This window comes from Ciconia boyciana, chromosome 4, assembly GCF_034638445.1.
Source record: "Ciconia boyciana chromosome 4, ASM3463844v1, whole genome shotgun sequence".
Lineage (NCBI taxonomy): Eukaryota > Metazoa > Chordata > Aves > Ciconiiformes > Ciconiidae > Ciconia > Ciconia boyciana.
The window spans coordinates 70,748,155-70,766,413 of NC_132937.1; the positions used below are offsets into that span (position 1 = coordinate 70,748,155).

Genomic DNA, 18,259 nt, shown 5'->3' on the forward strand with positions numbered 1-18,259 from the left:
GTCTGGTTTTTGCTCATGTCTGGGGGCAGGTGGGCTGGATCCTGAGCGTGGGACTATCCTGATGTATCCAAGAGACCGGTCTGCACGTCAATGCATCTGTCAGAAATGTCCATTGCAAGGGGAGCCCTTGGACCCCTCCGTGGCGAGGGCCAGGTTTTCACTTTCTAGGCATGGGGGCATTAATGTGGTGAGAGTCCCTTTGCGATCGCTAACCCCTGCCATAGCAATGTAAGGAACCTGAGGTCGAAAAGGAATCAAACCTGAAGTATTTTTAGCAAAACATTTGTACTTCAGGTGGCAACGGGCCAGCGTGTCTGTGTAATAAAGGACATGCTGTCTCTCGGAAGGGCTGCAATCCTGTCCCTGCGTGTGGCAGGACTTCTTGTCCTAATGCTGTGATCCTGTAACGATAGCGTTTGCATTTGCTGTAATGCAAGCCTATCAGAAATGGCATTTTCTGAACACTTTAGGTGTTAGCTCCCTACTTACGATCAGCGGGAATTCTTTTAATCAAAGAAAAAGGCAGATGATTATAGGGAGCAAGAGATTATTTTTAAGCAGCAGCATGCATTTCAGCTCCTGAAATTGACTTTGCATATGCATTTGATTGATAACTGATAGGACATTACAGGGCTTGTTTGTTTATTTTTTACTTTGCTCCTCTCTGTGTGACGTGACAAGGCTGAGGTACTTTTTAATGCATCCTCGGTGGGTACTCTGGGTTGTAGAAACTGTCCTCCCTTCATGTGTCCTGGCTGATGCTGTGCTCGTGAGACACCCACTGAATCAAGTTGCAGCAAAGTGCAGCTGTGTCAGTCCTCAAAGAGGGATCTACTTCAAAGCGTGTCTTTGAAGAGAATCCATACGTAGGACTTCAAAGCTGATTAAACCATTTGGAGTAAAATAGCACAGTGAGTCATCTGCTAGGAAAGGGCATTATTTTTATTTTTATTATTTTTCTCCCCTTCCTACAGTTGTATCTTGGAAGAGCCCTGGAGCTGGAGGTAACTGGCAAGGTAAATTGTTGCTTGATGTGATTTTGTGCTCACTCTCTCCTGGCCCTGGAGAAGCTGGTTCAGAGCTGCAGCAAAGCTGCAGCAGAGCCGTTCCCAGCCCGTCTGTGTGGTCGGTCATTTGTAGCAGGAACTGACTCATCACGTCCCACTGCTGCGGGGATTTCTTTGCTTTCTCTGGTGGGGCTACTCCTTTCAGAGCCAGGCTGTTCAAGCATGGCTTTTCAGCTCCCTTGAACAAAATTCAGCCTGTGCCACTGATCGTTTTTGGTTGGCTCTGAAATGTGGAAGGGTATCACTGGCTGAGCATCCATGTCTCTCTGAAGGGTTGTAGGGCAGGGATTCGTTCCCTCAGGGCAGGGCTGCTCCCCCTGCCCTCCACCGTGGTCCAGGCTGGTGTCAGGGGCATCCGAGTGCTTCTGCCTTTCTGATGTCCCTGCCATGCTGCGAGGTGAGAGCCGCTGCTGAGGGGCTGTTGAATTAGAAACAGAGCATGCTTTTCACAGCCAGAGTCGACGGTTATGGTTGAGGGGATGGTGTTCTCCATTTCGGAACCAGGAGGAGAAGGCAGCTCGGAGTGAAGGCATTTAAAACAGCAGGCCCATCACAGTGCTGCAGAGGGTGATTATCAGCCCCAGCGTGGCTCCCTGGCGGATGCTGTACCCCTGCTGAAAACAACATTTGTTCTGGCCCTAGCTTCAGCGTGCCAGAACGCCTCTCCACCCTTCCTTATTTTTAATCATTGCTGCGTTTTGCTCTGATGGACTTTGCTGGCAAATGCCTGACTTAGCCTGCCTTGAAGCAAAGCTGATGTTAAAGGTGTGCAGAATTATTTGAGAGAAAAAGTTGTTTTTTCCTCCTGTTTCCTCCTCTTCTCTTTCCAAAAAGACCTGGGAAGGTCCCAGCCCTGTCCCATCCAAGCTCCCCCTGAAACTGGTGCATCCAGTGCGCTCCCTCCGGACGTGCACGCCGGATGGGTGAGCGCTCCTCCGGGAAGGGCCCCATGTGCATCCGGGGCAGACCGTGTGCCACAGAGCACATTGCTACGCTTCGGTCCGGCAGGAGCTGCCGGCAGTGGCAAGCTGGGATCGCTGACGTGGCTGGGCTGAGGACAGTGCTTATGCTGAGTCGTCACACCCTGCCACTCAGTGTCAACTCTGAACATCATCTTGTTAGCGGCTGGGGCAGTTGCTCCGTGCTGGATCTGAGCTCTTCTCCCATAAAGCAGAATGCTAACATACTTTTCTTCCTTGGGACAAAACAGAGAATTTTTTCCCCATGGATTTGCTAAAAAATTAAGAGCATCCCAAGGTTTAAGGCACCTGAAACTGCAGGTACTCATGCCGAGGTTTCAAGTTGCAGCCGAGTAGACTGGGAGAGTGGACCACTGAGACAGGAGGTGCCTGTGTCCTTACCATTATGTTACTGGCCTTGCTCTGTTTTTGTCTGGAAGCTGCAGCCATTTCCCAACCATACATTGCTGTGGAGGGTTTCAATTTTGGTGAAACCCAGGATGGGGGCGGGGAGGGATAAGTGAATCTAGAATATTCTTAAACAGATCAAGTGTGCTAAATGCTGAGCATGACACAATTGAGATACCTTGGCATTGGGAGCTAAATCACTGTAGCCCTGGTCAATAATGGAATAAGTGAAGAAACCAGTATAAAATGTTTCAGACTCTGCCTAGCTGTTACGGTGTGTTATGGGAAACCAGCTTTACAGATGTTACAGTCCACCCATGTTTCATCTGTGAGCGTGGAGGGGTGGCTGCTGCTGTTGGAAGGTATTGAATTTACCATAGCAGCTGTTTATCGAATTGCTGTAATTTCTGCTGGATATGGTGGTCACAGCCTCTGTGTCTTCATTCACTGTGAGCCTGGGGATGCTTTGGCAGAAGGAGGGAGGATGTGTCAGGAGTGCATTGCTGGGGACAGAAATAAGAAGGTCTAAGGACCTGGTTTCTGGCCATAGCTCATGCACTGTGAGACCAAAGGGGTCTTGTTTTTTTGTAGCTTCTGTTTTCTGTGTTTTCTGATAGCAGAGATTAATGTAAGAGTCTCTGGATAAAAATCAGCAGCCGTTGCTGTACAGGCAATTACCAGTAGTATCGTTACAGTCCCTTTTGGCCTTGAATCCAGGATTAGGGGGAATATAATCTATTACATTTTCAGCCTGCTTTTGTCAGTGGAGGTTTCTCATTTTTATGAGATAAAGAGTAAAGCTGCATGAGAAATCCATGTCCAGTCTTGCTCTGCATCACAAAGCCCTTTCTTGGCTCTGTTTAGCTATTAATGCTGTTGTGGACTCTTTATGTGTAGAAACTGTAGACTGCAGAAGACAGACCATTTTGCAGCCTTCGTCGCTCCTAGCCCTTGATTAGAGTCCATTACAGGCACTTTACAGAGGGAGGCAAATATTGCTATCTGTGTTCAGCAGCTGGGGAAACTGAGGCACAGAAAGGAAAATGGTGCACCCAGAGAGACTTGGAGGTAAGAAGAAATGTCAGTCTTTCCCCTGAGTAACACCCCCCGGACCCTGCTAAAATGACCTGTCCAGAAGGCAGCTTGCAATATTCATGCGCGGGGTGTCTGTATTTCCTAAGCCTTCAGTGATGTGGGCACCGAGTCTTCTCACCACCTGAAAAACTTCAGAACTGAAGTCTTACTTTAATGTTAACAATCTGGCATTCTCCTGGAACAAGAGGCTTATATTACAGACAACAATTATATTGTTGATTTGACTGCCTTCTTGTACTTATTAAGTAATAAGCTAATTAACTGTTGGAATAACTGAAGGAAGCATCCCTTATTCTTTGACCTGATACATGTATGGGGACCCCCCGTCAGGATGAAGTTTTAAAGCAGGGAGGTTAGAATATAAGGTTTCTTACACAGCACCGTCAGCTAGTTCTGGCGAGCAGGGGAAAGAGCATGCTCTCCTTCTTGCTGGGTGTTCCTCCTTCACTTCCCAGCCACTGCTCTGAGAGGCAAAACAGAAGCTGGGAGCTGCCGTACTGTTTATTTCACTTAAGTGGCAGATGCTGGCACTTCCTTTCTTTCTAAACTTATGGTGGTTTGTGGTAACGTTGACTCTCATAGTGCACTGGTTCCTAGCAGGGTGCAGATGTTTCTTGTCAGCTTTGGCCATCTTTCAGGGCTATAAATATTGCGTTTAATAAAGAGCAGTGGTGAAACAGGGCTGTGATTTATAAGCGAGGCTCTGCAAGTTGGCATAGCTTTCGAAGCAGCGTTTGTACGTGGAAGGCTCCGTAGATGTGTTAGCTCACCTGGTTATCCTTTGCTCTTGTCAATTGTTAGAGCTGGGACTTTGAAACCAGTCGTGCCTGATTTGAATGGACAAAGCGTTGCTTGGGGCGTGTGTCAAGAGGACTCTGGAATTTGCTTTCTTCACAAGTTTGGAGTAGACGCAATTTAGAGAATTTTGGACATTGGCTAGTGCTTTTGGAAAGGGCTGAGGTGGCATGTCCCACAACAACAGTATCAGGAGGGGCTTTTTTGTTTTTTAGGGTAGCTGGTGGTCAGTGATGTTAATGCTGTTGGAATTGTATTTACCGTATTAATTCCCTATTAGAGCACTGAGACGGAGCCCCTTTTGTTATACCACCTTATTATTTACACTGAAATAAATGCAAAATTGGATCCCCAGTCCTTGTAGGAACAGGTCAGATGTCTGTTTTCCCCAGATACTTGATAAAAAAAGCTGTACCCACAGCGTGGATGTGTGATACTTTTGATGTTCTGGCAGCAGTAGGAGGATGGAAACAGAGGTGAAATGGGCAAGTCTCCTTCCTGGAGGAGCACCGCACACCTCCTTCGCTTAAACCATGCATGGGAAGAGAGGTGGGGCACAGGTGATGGTTTGTGTGGAAGGAGGCATGCAGAATAGCAAAGATTTTTATTTTAAGCCCACACTATATGAAAATCTCATCTTTAAAGGGTTAATAGGTGGCTAGCAGACATTTCAGTAAATGGCTAGATAATTGTCACTGGAACACAGCAATTGGTTGTTCTAACCATGGCTTGTCAACCCGAAGATTACAGTGGTGTATGAAACCGTGGTATGTTGAAGTGTTGTGTTTAAAATCATTGTTAACTCATTCCACTCATATCTGCCCTGCGCATGACCCCTGCTGATCGTTCTTTAGCCCTGTGTAAACGATGATTTAGTGAGAGAGAAATTCTCTATACAGAGAATTTCTGTATAGTATTTTTTTTAAATAGAAATGCTGTTACGCGCACACACATACACACACAGAGAGCTGAGATTTTGCAAGAATTTTCATGCCAGTGTCAGAGAAAAGCTTTTCCAAAGTTAAAAGCCTGTCTGTGTGCAGGGGTGTGTATGTGGGGGTGCGCTTTCTGGTGTGGAGGGCTCTTGCCTCTTTGAGGGGGGAAGCGAAGCAGGCACACAGCTCAGCCAGAGCTTTCCTACTGTAGTAGAGGTGGGAGGAATCTATAAATGCATGATTTATGTAAAGTGCCCTGGGATTGCCATGCTGAACATCCTGACTTTGGGTAGCTGGTGAGGGAGATTATTGCCACCATGAGGGAGCAGGAGGAAAGCAAGCAGTACTCCAGGCTGGCCTGGGTGGCTTGTGTGTCTCTCCCATTCTGCAAATTGTTTTCCTTGCTCCAAGTCCTGCTTTTTCTAGCAGTGCCTCCCCGTGGGATGCTCGCTGCTTATGGGCGGCACGGAAGCCGCTGAGACTTCTGCAGATGTTATTTTAGATTTGGGGAGTTGTATTGTTTCCAGGACAACTGGGGAAGAATGAGGAAGGGACTTGGGCCAAGTCAGCTTGGAGCTACTGAACACCCTGGCCTCCTTGCTGCGTTTTCCCCTGGAAAATGGCTAATGGCCTACTTTTACAGGGACCCCGTGAAGCCAAGCAAGCAATTGAGTTGAAAAATACTAGTGCAAGAAGCAAATGAGGAGCCAGTGTTGTGAGGGGCAGTTGTAGGCTGATAACAGCAAACAGCTCTCTGTGAAGTGAGCACAAGTTGTGGACACTCAGCACACTCGGAAGGTGAGTGCAGAGCAGAATGTGTTTCTGGGCTGGAAAGCCCATAGTTGGGTCTCTGTGTTTAATTCTCTTAACCTCTGATGACTGCTAAATAAATGTCCCTGTTCTGCACAGCTCCTTCAGTTAAGTGGTATTTGCTATATTGTATAATCTTGCCTCTCTACCATTAATTGCTTTCTATTCTAAGAGGAATTAAATCCTTCTTGAAACTGTAATATCATCTTATTTTTCTTCTGTCCATATTCTTTCCATCTCGTAGCAATGCTGAACTGCAGAATATGGTGTTAGACTCCAGTGCTGCCATGGGGAGCAATGAACTTCAGGAGAGAGATGCCACCGGAGCCCTTGGCCACGATCTCAGCAATGGCAGCAGCAGCAATTTGGAAGCAGCCAGGCGCCTGGCTAAGCGTCTCTACCATCTGGACAGATTCAAACGCTCCGACGTGGCAAAGCATTTGGGTAAAAAGTACGTGCTGATATGAGGCCTTTGGCCACGTCGTTGTTCTTGCTGGTTCTGGAGGGGTTCACTCTTGAATGATAACCTTTACTTATTTATCTGTTTGTTTAAAGCAACGAATTCAGCAAGCTTGTGGCCGAAGAATACCTTAAGTTTTTTGACTTCACAGGCATGACGCTGGACTACTCGCTCAGGTACATGCCCGTTTGCAGACTTTATGTTCTGGTTTTAGTAATGGTGCTGTTTGCTGCGTTGTCCTGATTGAAGCGGTTGCCCTGTGGGGGCTTAAGAGGGTGAAGAGAAGGATGTGATGTGTTTCTGGGACGGAGCTTTTCTCTTCTGTTTGGCTTGGCGTGCTGCCGTACTCAGAGTGCTGTTGGAGCAGTGGCATTTCCTGGAGAGGGAAATCTTTGGGTGGACCTGCTTAGAGATGGTCCTTGATGCAGAGGAGATGGAGAAAAATGACCAGTCATGTAGTAAACAGGGGACCTGTAGTCTGCCAGGTGCTGCTGGAGAACGAAGGTGTTGCTCACGGCTGAGCCGCACAGACTTTTTGGCTCATGCCTTTTGGAGCTTGCTCTGCCTGGCTGCAGTGCACAAAGCCAGGGCCAGGGTTTGATGTGGCTCGGCAGCCCCCCTTGCTGTGTCCCTCTGAGGCACCCAAAAATGTGCAGAACAGCAAAAGCTTCCACGTGGAAAATGCCATTGAGAGTTTGGTAGCTGCCAGTGTGGGTGTTTGAAAACTCAGCCCTTCAATTTTCCTTCCTTTTTACACTGGAATTAGGCCTCAACAATGTTTGTTTTCAGTATTGTTTTTCTTAGGAAGCAAAACACCAAGTTTGTGTAGCAGCGGCCTGTTAGCATGGTTGCTGGTGTTCTGGTGTTTAAAGGGATTTAAAGTGAGTTTAAATCATCTGGCTGAGGTTACTCAGGTGAATTATTGGGTTTTTTTTCTAATGATACAAAACCAGGAGGTCCGCAGGCACTTGCCAGTCCCCTTGCAAATGCATTTCCAGGGGGCTGACTCCAGGATAACCGTGGCAGACCCCAAGGAAAGCCCAGAGTCCTGCCTGCCGAAGGCAGCGGAAAGGAAAGACGCCTGCGGAAGAGTGAACCGCCTGCTCCTGTGGCAGGGGGATCGGAGCTGAGCCACAGCACCCACTCAGCACAGGGTGGGAGCAGCTGGGGTGGGAGGTCTGCTGCTCGTTCCAGGTTTTAGCAGCCCTGAAGCGCGATGCTAAATATACCCATCTTTTGAATTGTGAAATCCAACACCTAATTGCTTTGTGGCACATATTTAGGAGGTCTCTGCTCCCTGTAGATCTCTGTTAATATTAATAGTCATGACCTTCTCTAAAATATGCCCTGGCTCGTGTGGGACTTAGACACGCCAGGGGTTTGCTGAGGTTTCAGGAGCAGACGAGGCGACTGCCGCCTGCACGCCCTGAGCGTGCAGCAAAGGCTGGGGGCAGAGCATCGTCCCAAAGCCTGGGGGAGCCGAGGCGTGCTGCCTCACGTGTGCAGAGAGCGAGAGATAACCGCCCTCTTGCTGCTGGCTCGCTGACAAGCTGCGGTTTGTTAAGCATTTCGGAGCCCGTGGCGACAGCCCAGACCCATGCTACCCCCAAGCTGTGGGAGGCCGTTGTGCAGTGCGTATCACCGTCAGTGGCAAGTCTGGGACATGGGAGGGTTGTTCCTTCATCGTTCTGCTCTGCTTCCACACCCTGGACCCATGTCGCCCATGTGTCTCCCAAGTGTGTGTCTCGCATCCTCCACAGGACCGCAGGAGGGGAAGAAGTGGGATCGCTGCTCCAGCCCCTCTCAGAGTCTATCTTGGTCCTCCCGGTGGGCAGAAACTTGCCCCCATGGCCCTTGGCCGCAGCATCATGCTCTGAGAGTGAGGAACCTGCCTTGCTCGTTTACCAAATGTTTCATCAGTTGCTTCTCCGAGGCAGCTTCCAAGGGGGTAAAGGTGCTGAAGAGAAGGAGGGGGCGTAGGTTGGTGGTGCCTGGTGTGGGCAGGGGGTGTTGCTGGAAAGAGCCTGAGCTGGAGGAGGAGGAAAGATGGCTAGTTGTCACAATGTCCCATGGGGGCATGAGGTAGGAAGGGAAGAGAAACCTTGCAAAGACTCGGTTGTATCTGTGTGTGAAGTGGGTTATTTGCAATACATTACCTGTGAAATTAAGTTATTACCAGGCACATCACACCCCGTATGGGTGTGAGATCACTGCAAGTACAGCCCGTCTCTGACCTTACATCAAAGAGAAAAAATTAACATTTATTTGTCCAGGCTAGATAGATGTGTATGTTCCAGCAACATATTCCAATGCCTGTCAGATCTGGTGTTAGTTTCAGTCTCATGGGGTATTTAGAAGTTGTCTATTAGGCACTCATTTTGTATGCCGTCTTGTTTCGGACCTGGAAGGTTTGTGTTTTCAGGCTTTTCTTAGAAGCATCCTGACAAATGAGCGTAGGTTGATACCGCTGAGGTCATCTCTTGGCTCCAGGATGTGGGGATTTTGGGAAGTGCAGAAGTTCTTTGGCTGCAAGGCAAGCTTTTCTAGCAGGAAGAATAGTGGTGCGGTTAAGAGGCGGGGTGGTTAAGCGTCGGATGAAGAGTGGAAGATGTGTGTGTGTCCTACCTCTTTGCACAGGCTCGCTGGCTGTGTCTAACAAGCGTGCTTGGGTGTGCACCAGCCCTGTGCCCTGGGCTGTCATGGGCAGGAACCCAGGAGGGTCAGGTTGCTTCTCCCGCTGTTGAAGCTCAGTGAGAGATGTTGTGACTCGTCTGCCCTCTTCCCCAGGTGTTTTCTGCAGGTTGGGTAGTCACACTGCCCTCTGCAAGGTGACTGGTGTGGTCCTGGCCACTCTGATGGGTGACCCTCCAGAAGGAGGACCACACATTTGGTGTGGGCTCTTGCATCTGCAGTGCACCTGCTTGACTTCACCACCTGGCGTAGCTCCTCTGATTTGGATGGGAATACTAATGAGTGTAAAGTTAAAAGGTGCAGGAGTGATGGACAATTAGAAAAGGACAGAGAACACCCTGGATGTCAGTCATGCATAAACAGCACCTGCTCTAGTTCCTTCCCCAAAGAAAAGAAAAATATTAAAAATAAGAACGGCTCTTTCAAATGGTGTAATTGCTTATTAGTTTGTATATTCTGTGGCTGAAACCAGTGGTAATTTAACTCCTGCTTCATTTACTATAATGCTGGGATTAACTGCACATGGGATAATAGCCTGTTTCCCTAGAAAGGCTTCTCGGAACCAAATGTCTGGCATGCGCTTATGTATTTCTTGCTGTGAAGCATGCTTTGCTCTGTGCGGCAAAAAGAGATTTAGGGCTTTAATTTCACCTTCTTCTGCTCTTCTTTTAGGAGTTTCTTTAAAGCCTTTTCACTTATCGGAGAAACTCAGGAACGAGAAAGAGTTCTAATCCACTTCTCCAGCAGATACTACCAGTGCAACCCAAACACCATTTCTTCTCAAGGTAACTTTGTTTCTGTTACGAAGGTCTTTGATTGTCTCCCTCTTCCTTCATTCTCGCCTTCAATAGCATGTATGGTGCGTGCCCCGGAGCTGAAGGTGCGTAATTGCCGTACCACGCTTTAGAGACTGCCTGTGGTGAGCACTGAAACCCTCCACGTTCTCCACACATAATCGTGGTAAGGCAGTGAAAAATCTGTATTTATCCCCAGTCAGGAAATGTGTTTAGGCCTCCTCAGTGTAAGTCCTCAGTTGTAGCGTCTCCAGATTTGAATGTCCTCAGTTGTGGTTTCTGGTCTCTCTGACTTCCAGCGTGTGTGGGTACCTGTACTCTAGCTACCTGCACGTAGACAAGAATAGGTCCCATCTCAGGTGGAAGAGAAGCTGTTCGCTTTCCATGCTCCATTCAGTGCTTGTGTCTCTGCATGCACTGGCAGCAGGCATGCCAGTTCTTGCCAGCTGTGGGGGTGAATTTTGGGTGCTGTATCCAGACCCTGGCACGGTTTCATCTCGACTAACAGCAGTCAAAGTGCTGCCTCCTTGCCAATGTCTTCAGTAATTTTGGAAATGCATGGGGGAAACAAACACGGATCAAACCTGAGAAAGTTGGCATTGGAGAAGAGGACGAACTGTCCGCTGGCTTAGCTGCTGCATTAGCCAGCCACGCTGGCAGAGGCACGCGGCCCTGTGATTGCAGCGCGGGCTGATCACACGCTGAGAAAGGGAGGAGGACGAGAAATAAAATAAGCACGGGCTAAGCTGTGCCTTTAGTCTCAAGTGTAAGTGAGAAGGAGCTGCTACGCTTGGAGGTACTGCCACACTTCCTTACCCCTTGCTTTGTGGCCTGCCCTTGTTGCAGTGAAGTGATGTTTGTCCACTTTGCGCCTGTTCAGCTTTACTGGCTGGCATACCGGGGAGGGAAATTAGGTAGCAGTAAGACAGGATCTGCTCCCATGCTCTCTCTGTCCTCTTCGTAATTCCTTTCTTGTTTCAAGACGTTGCAGGCAGTCAGGTACTATAGACGTGTCATGTCCAGACTGAAATAATGACTTGCGTGTTGATGGGGCAGCCTTACTCTAGTCCAGGGTGCAGGAGGGACATTGCCACTTCTGAGCCTGAGTAAGTATTTAGATTAAAGTGAGTCCTGCAGACTTTGCCCAGGATTCTACGTAATTTTGATGCTGTATTTCTGCTGTCAGTAGTTGAGTGCTACACTGCAGAAATCTGGTGGTTGTTCCTTTCAGTGGAAGTCCAGGATTGCATTTGCCTTTCTATTTTGTCCTTTCCCTTTTCCATCCTCTGGATGCATCTGCGGTTTCGAAATGAGAGGGCAGGCTGCTCTAGAGAAATGCATAGACCTGAACTGGAGCACCACAGCCCCAGATTCAAGCTGCTTCAGACTTACTACTGCTAGTGATAATAGTTCTTCTCTCATTTCATGCTCTGCTACAGTTTGTCCACATCGCTTGGGTGCTAAGGCCTGTACAAACATCCTGAGAAAACATGGTCCAGTAAGGGAACACCGGTTGGGGAACACCTTTTTGTAATGGCTTCATCTTGCACAGGTTTAAGCCTGTGATAGTCACATTGAGTGTAAGAGTTATCTATCCTCATCCCCCATTCCTCTTCCTTCACAGCACAGAGGGACCTGTGCATGGTCATTATTGGACTCGGCTACAAAGTTTTTTATGTACTTCTCCCTGCAGCGTGTGCATGTCTCAAAAGTGACTCTGTGTCTTTGACACCCTTGTGAGAGAAGGGGAGGTGGCACCATGTGTGTATGAACAAGACAATGGAGAAAATATTTTTCCTAGTGTGTTCCTAATGTTTGGAAACTGGCTAGAGGCATTTGAATTTTCAGAGGCGATAAATGGCACCGTGGGCATTGTCACCTTTGTCTGGATTTGTGCATAGCCAATACATTTTGGGTTTTGAAAGGGGTGCCTGGAAAATGAGGAATACGAAATTAGTGTCTGCTTTTGCAAATGACAGTCTACGCTGACTTTCCCAAGTCTGCCACAGTGACTCCAGGGTTAGAATCTGTCTGTTCTGGCTCAGTGTTGAGAGCCTTAGAAATTGCTGGGGCACTCTCTACCCAATATGGAGCCAAGGCAGCATATGTAGCTGACTGAAGTTCTCCAAAATTCAGTCTAATTGAGCCCTGAACGAGGAAGGGGCCAGAGGGGGAGGAAAACGGGATACCATGCTGTATCCGTTCAGCACACAAGAATGGGTGTATCTTACTCTTCCCTTTCTGCCCTGAAATAAATGAAGAAGAAGGAGCTGATTCAGGCTGTGGTATTGGTATTAGCAAGCAAAGGGTGACAGTGTGGTTTCCTGTCTAGTTTGCGTCATCCATAGGTGCTGCAGGATAGTTTTGACAGTCATTAAAAGATGAAAGAAAGGGTGTTCTGGCTTGGCAGCTGCGGGATGACCTCACTGTTCATTTATTTAATTATGTGTATTTCTTGATAAAACAGATTCTCATTAAGGGAACAGACTCAATTAGGCTATGAGGCTCAGTTTCAGCTATTCTTAAAGGTCCAGTTGTGGGTTTGCATGTGACTCTGGTTATGTCTCTTTCTGCAGATGGAGTTCACTGTCTCACATGTGCCATGATGCTGCTGAACACAGACCTGCATGGCCACGTGAGTATGCACAGCTTTGCGTAGACTGCTCCTGTTGACGCTGTGCTTGGAGGGGGTGGTCTTCTGGCAGGAGAGTGCCCTGGCTGGTGGCCTGCTCCTAGAGCACCCCTGCAGACAGCAAACAGTGAGAAGGCTGCACACCCAGGCTGTCGTCCTGGGCAGGGCTTTCCAGCGTGCCCAGATCAGTCATGTGTGCCTGGTTTTTGCCATAATGTGTGAGGATGCTCCTTGTCCTCAGGCCCCTGTCTTTCTGGTGTGCTTCCCATCCTTCCCTGGTTACAGCAGCTGGCCCTGGCTGGGAAGCCGTGGTTGGGATTGGCTTCCCCTTTCCAGTGTGTAAAAACATTTGGGAAGGCAGAAGAAAGAAGGGAGGTGAAGAGGTGCTGGGAAGGTTACAAGAGGAAAGTGATGTTTGCAGGCATCCAGTTGCAGGGGGGAGATCTGGTGGAACCAGAGTTCTGCTCGCTCAGCCAGGGTTATGACAGGTGTGCCCAGAGCCAAGAGAGTGGAGGGGGGACATGGGCATCCTGAGTGGGAGCACTGTTTCCCCTCTGCACACCTCTCCCCACAGTCTGCCCGGGGGAAATAGTATTCCAGTTTGAGTCCTCTTAGTCACACTGGTACAGGGTGCCAGCAGCCCTAGGTCTTCTATTTCAGCACCTGTGGTGCAATACGCCTGCTATGCATGGTATTCCCATGCTGATGGGAGGCTTCTTCCCTCCTGGAATCAGGATGGAGAGGGAAAAACACAGGGAGCATTGTATGATAGCATGCAGGAGCGGTGGCTTCAGCCAGGCTGCTTTGGGGCTTCTCTCTGGCTGAGACCCTCCACTGCACTTCCAAGGGCTCTTCCAAGAGGGCCTCAGTTGGGAGCTCTTATGCAGCAAGCATGGTGGGTCAGGCAGCAGGAGATGGAGGCACTCTGGGTCTGTCTCCAAGGGCTGCTCGGCCCCTGTGGGTGCAGCTCTGTGGTGGGTGCAGGTAATGAAGCCGAGGCTTGTGCGTGCTTCCCCAGGGGTTTTGACGCCCACCTCCCGTTAATTGAATGCCTTTGTCTGAAAATTGTAGAAGCAGGAGGGGGAAGGGAGTTGCAAAGAATTTTTTTCTCTGAAGGCTGAGCCTTCCCCAGCTGAGGAGCACGTCAGTCACACGGGCGGGTGAGCAGAGGGAGGTACAGGAACGTGCCCCAGTGTGCCTCTGAGCACACCCCGCTTCTCTCGAGCACACCCGAGACTGCCCGCGCAGGCATCCCGCTCCCCAGGGTGATGAGCAGCCTGGGGCACCTGCTCTCCAGCCTGCCTGGCCTTGCAGTCCGGGGAGGGGGACTAAATGGTTGTGCATCAGCCTGACAGCATTTCCTGTCGCTGCCTGCGATGCTTTAGTGGGCCCTGCTGTCTTCGTTAGGTACTGGAGCAAATGGTCTGGCTCTGACCCATCCTTGCTGATGATGATTTGCAGCTGAAGCTAGGATGACTCTGGCTGTTGCAGTGTGTAACTTTGGAGGCTTATCCTACTGGCAGTTGTTAGTGTGTTGTTACATGTACGCAGCTATAACGTTTGACAGACTCCTGCATGTGTCTCTTCTCTCTCCCCCTCCCTCCATCCCTCCCTCTCTTCTGTCTCTCTCCTCTCTGTCTCCCTCCCTGCTTTCCTGTAATTTTGGTCTTCCTCTTATTGCTTTGCATTTTTCCACATAGGTGGTAAATTGGGCATTTTTGACTTGGAATGCATCCCCTTGCAGATAGACACTAATTGCCTGTTTCCTAACAAAGATAATGGTCTGACCCATCCTTAGCATGAATCTGCTAGAGCAGGAAGTAAATGAGGGCTTGTCTACACTGAGCTGCATTTGTTGCTGACATACTGATCATGTGCGGACTCTTTTATTTCACAATAAGCTCAGCTGCTTGTAGGGCTGTAGTGCAGCTGCTTCTGCCTTCAGTTCACGCTTTCCCTTAACTCTTGTAGACAAACTCTTACTTATCCCTTTATTTATCCCTGTCTTGCCACATTTCATTCTCCTTGTAACTAAATAATTTTTGCTAGCTGTGTCTTGGAGATGCATGCTCGCTTCTCTGCAGGGAGATCATCACCCAGACTGTGATGCTAGAGACTTTTAAGGTAACTCTAGACTGCCAGGCACATCTTCTGGAACCTGTGTGGCACTGTGTTGAGATGTTAGCTTTGGTCCTGGAGCAAAACAGCCATTCTTCTGCAATGCCAGTTATCTCAGTGGGTGAAAAGAGCAGTTTAGGGCAGCCTCAAGCCTCCAAATGGAGCAGTTTGGGTCCTACATGAACATAGCCATTCCTTTTCTGTTTGTGGCTCAGTTGGGCAACTTTCAGTCTGAGAATTGGACAGAAAGAGAGAAAAGAGAGCAATGCTATGGAAATGTCAAGGCAGCCTCAGCTTGTGAATCAGAAAAGGTAGTGGCCGCTCCTGGGCATCTTACTCCAACTCAGGGCAGTTGCTACGGGAAGGGAGCATTGGGAATCGTAAGAGAAAGGTCTGGAAATGGCCTCAGACAGCTGTTTCCTTATGCCCCACAGCAGGATCAAGTAGAGCTTTTCCATCAGAGGCTGGCAGAGCCTCTGGAGACATGGGGGTGTAAGGCACCATGCAGATAACAGGGAGCTTCATCATCACCCTCTTCATTACCCTCCAGTGTTTAGCTGTTTTTCTTTATGGATGGCTGTGTGGGACTTGGGGTCCAAATGCACCTTGCTTTTTCTAACTATATTCACGCAAGGGTGCTTGTCTCTGAGTAATCATGGGAATGCCTTCTTAGTGCTGCCTGCCTTGGGCTTGAATGAGAGCAGGGAGATGCAATTCATCTGATGTTGCTTATTTACATCATTTTGGAAAGCAGCATGAATATGATGCTGTGTTTCTCTGCCATCCCTTCCAGAACATTGGGAAAAAGATGACCTGCCAAGAGTTCATTGCTAACCTCCAGGGGATGAACGATGGCAAAGACTTCCCGAAAGGGCTGTTGAAGGTAAGGAATGAACTGCAGAACATGGGTTTTGTTTTTAGTGAGAGATGGTTCAAAACAGAACACCCTGCTTGCATTTTCTGAACCTTAATCGTCAAACAGGACAAGCAATGGGCATGTTTCTCCTCCTAGAACAAATATAATATATACAGTGTTTATTCTGTTGTTTTCCCTCTTGCCTTCACTTGATTGTGACTGAGGCTCTCTGCAGCGTGGAGAGGTGAGACTGAACTCCAGGGAGGGCAGCTCCAGAGCCATGTGTCTTGTAAGCTCATGAGGTTATGCCGTCCCAGAGTGCTGCCTCCTGATTAAAGTGGACAGAAGCAGCCAGCTGGTTCTGACTTCTGAATACGTAAGAGCTAATCCTGAGCTCTGCATATCTGGAAGGTGTGTGTGTGTTTTTTCATCAAAGGTGCTTTTGGGTTTTCACATTAGAGCAGGAGATGTAATTTCAGATTAGAATGTGTTGTCTGGCACAGGCTGCTTTGCTTCAGGTTTTGTTCATTAAGTTTCTGCCAGGAGTTAAATCTGAAGAACAGGGAAAGAGGCTGAGCAGGACGAATCTTGTTTCATTGTCAATAATAATGAGAATGTTTCATTTCTCTTTTGTCTGATTGCTGGCATGAAACAGCAGTCTATTTGAATGAAGAGAGGAGTGCATACACTAGAGTTCATAATTTGGGTTTTTTTGTAACGGAAATAAAAATGAGAGGTTGCTGCATCTGAGAGCTGACCCAAAGCCTACTGAAGTAAATCAAAAGAATTGCCGTCTCTTCTTTGGGTTTTGTGTCAGGCCCATTGTGAAATGCGGATGTACCTGCATAGTTACAAGTAGCAGACTTTGTTTTCTAGTATTGGTAGCTTCTTCAGTTTTTCCAGCCTCTTCAGGGAGCTTTTTGTTGGGCCCTCCTGCCTCAGTTCTTACTAAGGATTTAAGAATATAAACTCAACCCCCTTGTTTTTAGATTTAATGTCTTTGTTTTTTAAATCTGGACAGAGTATTCATCTGTCAGCAGCAACACTTAAATTTTTTTTTCCCAAGGAATCTCATTTCTCAGTCTGGCATAGAGAGATGTGTTGAGATTCATTTGCAGGCTAATTACAGCCCTTATTGAATAAACAGGTCTCCAGACTGTGTTTAAATAACCTGAGTGTACTGACGAGAGACTTCCAGTGGTGCTCACCTGCTGTTTATTTTCCTGCTGACAGAATTACGCAGTTGGGGCTGTATCTTGGTGTTTAGTGCTGACCTGCTAATGCTAAAGCTGCCTGGCTCTTCACCAGCCCACCCAAAGCAAGGACCGGGGCTTGGGATTTTTTGGATGTGGTGGGATGGAAGAAACCCATTGTCGGTGTCCCACGTCATTTGAGGCGTGCTGCCCTGATGTCTGGGGACAGAGGTGGCACCCAGCCTCGGTCTCTCATCTGGCTTGTCTGAAGATTTGCTGATGATCTTCCCCTTGTTGTTTTAATTTATCAGTGGAGGGGAGCGGAGTGAGTGGCAGTAACTGTGCATTTGAGTAGCTACATCACTGTGTCCGCAGCAGCCACCCTGCCACTAGATATGTGATTACAAAGACTTAGCAGAAATTAAATTTGCATTAGTCTCAATAAATTAAATTCACAGAGCCTTCCTACAGCACAGTGCCAAAGTGCATACAGCTTGCCAGTGTAACTAATGAGCACTGGTGAGGCTGCGAGCCATCTCCCTGCGTCCTTCCCCAGCCGCCTGGGAGAGGAAGGACCGTTTCCACAGGGTGGCAGTGTGCCCCTGTGGGAGTGAGGTCCTGAGCACCCACTGGTGAACAGTGCAGGCCTGTGGGGAAGCTTTTCTGCCTCTCCGGTGTTTCTGCGTTCCCCTCGTGGCTGTGCTGCAGCCCTGTATGAAGCTCTGCAACTCTGCCGAGCCCTGGAGCAAAGCTGAGTGGTGCTGAAGGGGAATGAAGAGGGGGGAGATCTTAGCAAGTGCTTACCTTTTTGCAGGTAGCGTTCACCTAGGGCTTGGGAAGCTCTCTGCAGCATTTACCGTGGACGCAATTCACAGAGTCAGGGGTGCAAATACTGCTTGGGCTATCCAGGACAGTCAGCAGACAGGCACAAATCAAATGTTGCCTTCAGTCAGTCCCATTGCCCTTAGTGCTACTGAGCACAGAGTGTGGCCCTGAGCGTTTGTTTTGTCTGGATAGGAAAATAGCCCTTCAGGAGGCAGACATCAACACGTGAGGAGGGGACGCTTCTGTCTTCTGTGTGATCAGTGTCAGGAAACTTCCTAGGTGAGATCTGATTGCTCCTTTCCACTCCCATGATGGAGACATCTCTTTGTTTTATTAAGTTTTTTCCCAACAATAAGGACGCTTTGGTAAACACCATAAGTCCTTCAGGATGTGATTCTCGGTGTGTCACTGATAGTGCTTTGAGAACAGAGATTTTGCTCACCTTGCTCATGATCTTGCTCACCTTGTGTCTTTCTGTCTGTTCATTAACACTGGAAAGAATTTTGCTTTTGTACACCCATCTGCAGAAAAGATTAATCTGCACATAATCTCTTTTTCTTCCTCGTTCCTTTTGTCAGATCTGAAGTTGCTTTTAAAGTTGGGACCCATAAAGGCAAATGT

At 48.4% G+C, this 18,259-nt stretch overlaps 1 protein-coding gene across 8 annotated transcripts in view; it reads left to right on the top strand.

Moving 5' to 3' along the window:
* LOC140650966 (PH and SEC7 domain-containing protein 3-like) overlaps nt 1-18,259 on the top strand; it is a 115,964-nt gene that overhangs the window by 35,821 nt on the left and 61,884 nt on the right. For 6 of the 8 annotated variants that reach the window (XM_072859899.1, XM_072859902.1, XM_072859903.1 and 3 more), the window contains 5 exons: nt 6,314-6,520; nt 6,625-6,705; nt 9,893-10,005; nt 12,591-12,649; nt 15,558-15,647. In XM_072859899.1, coding sequence (XP_072716000.1) covers nt 6,314-6,520; nt 6,625-6,705; nt 9,893-10,005; nt 12,591-12,649; nt 15,558-15,647 — 550 coding nt within the window. Of the gene's footprint in view, nt 1-1,001; nt 1,017-5,962; nt 6,058-6,313; nt 6,521-6,624; nt 6,706-9,892; nt 10,006-12,590; nt 12,650-15,557; nt 15,648-18,259 lie in introns of those variants that run through there. The other 2 variants (XM_072859907.1, XM_072859906.1) reach the window with 2 other exon arrangements.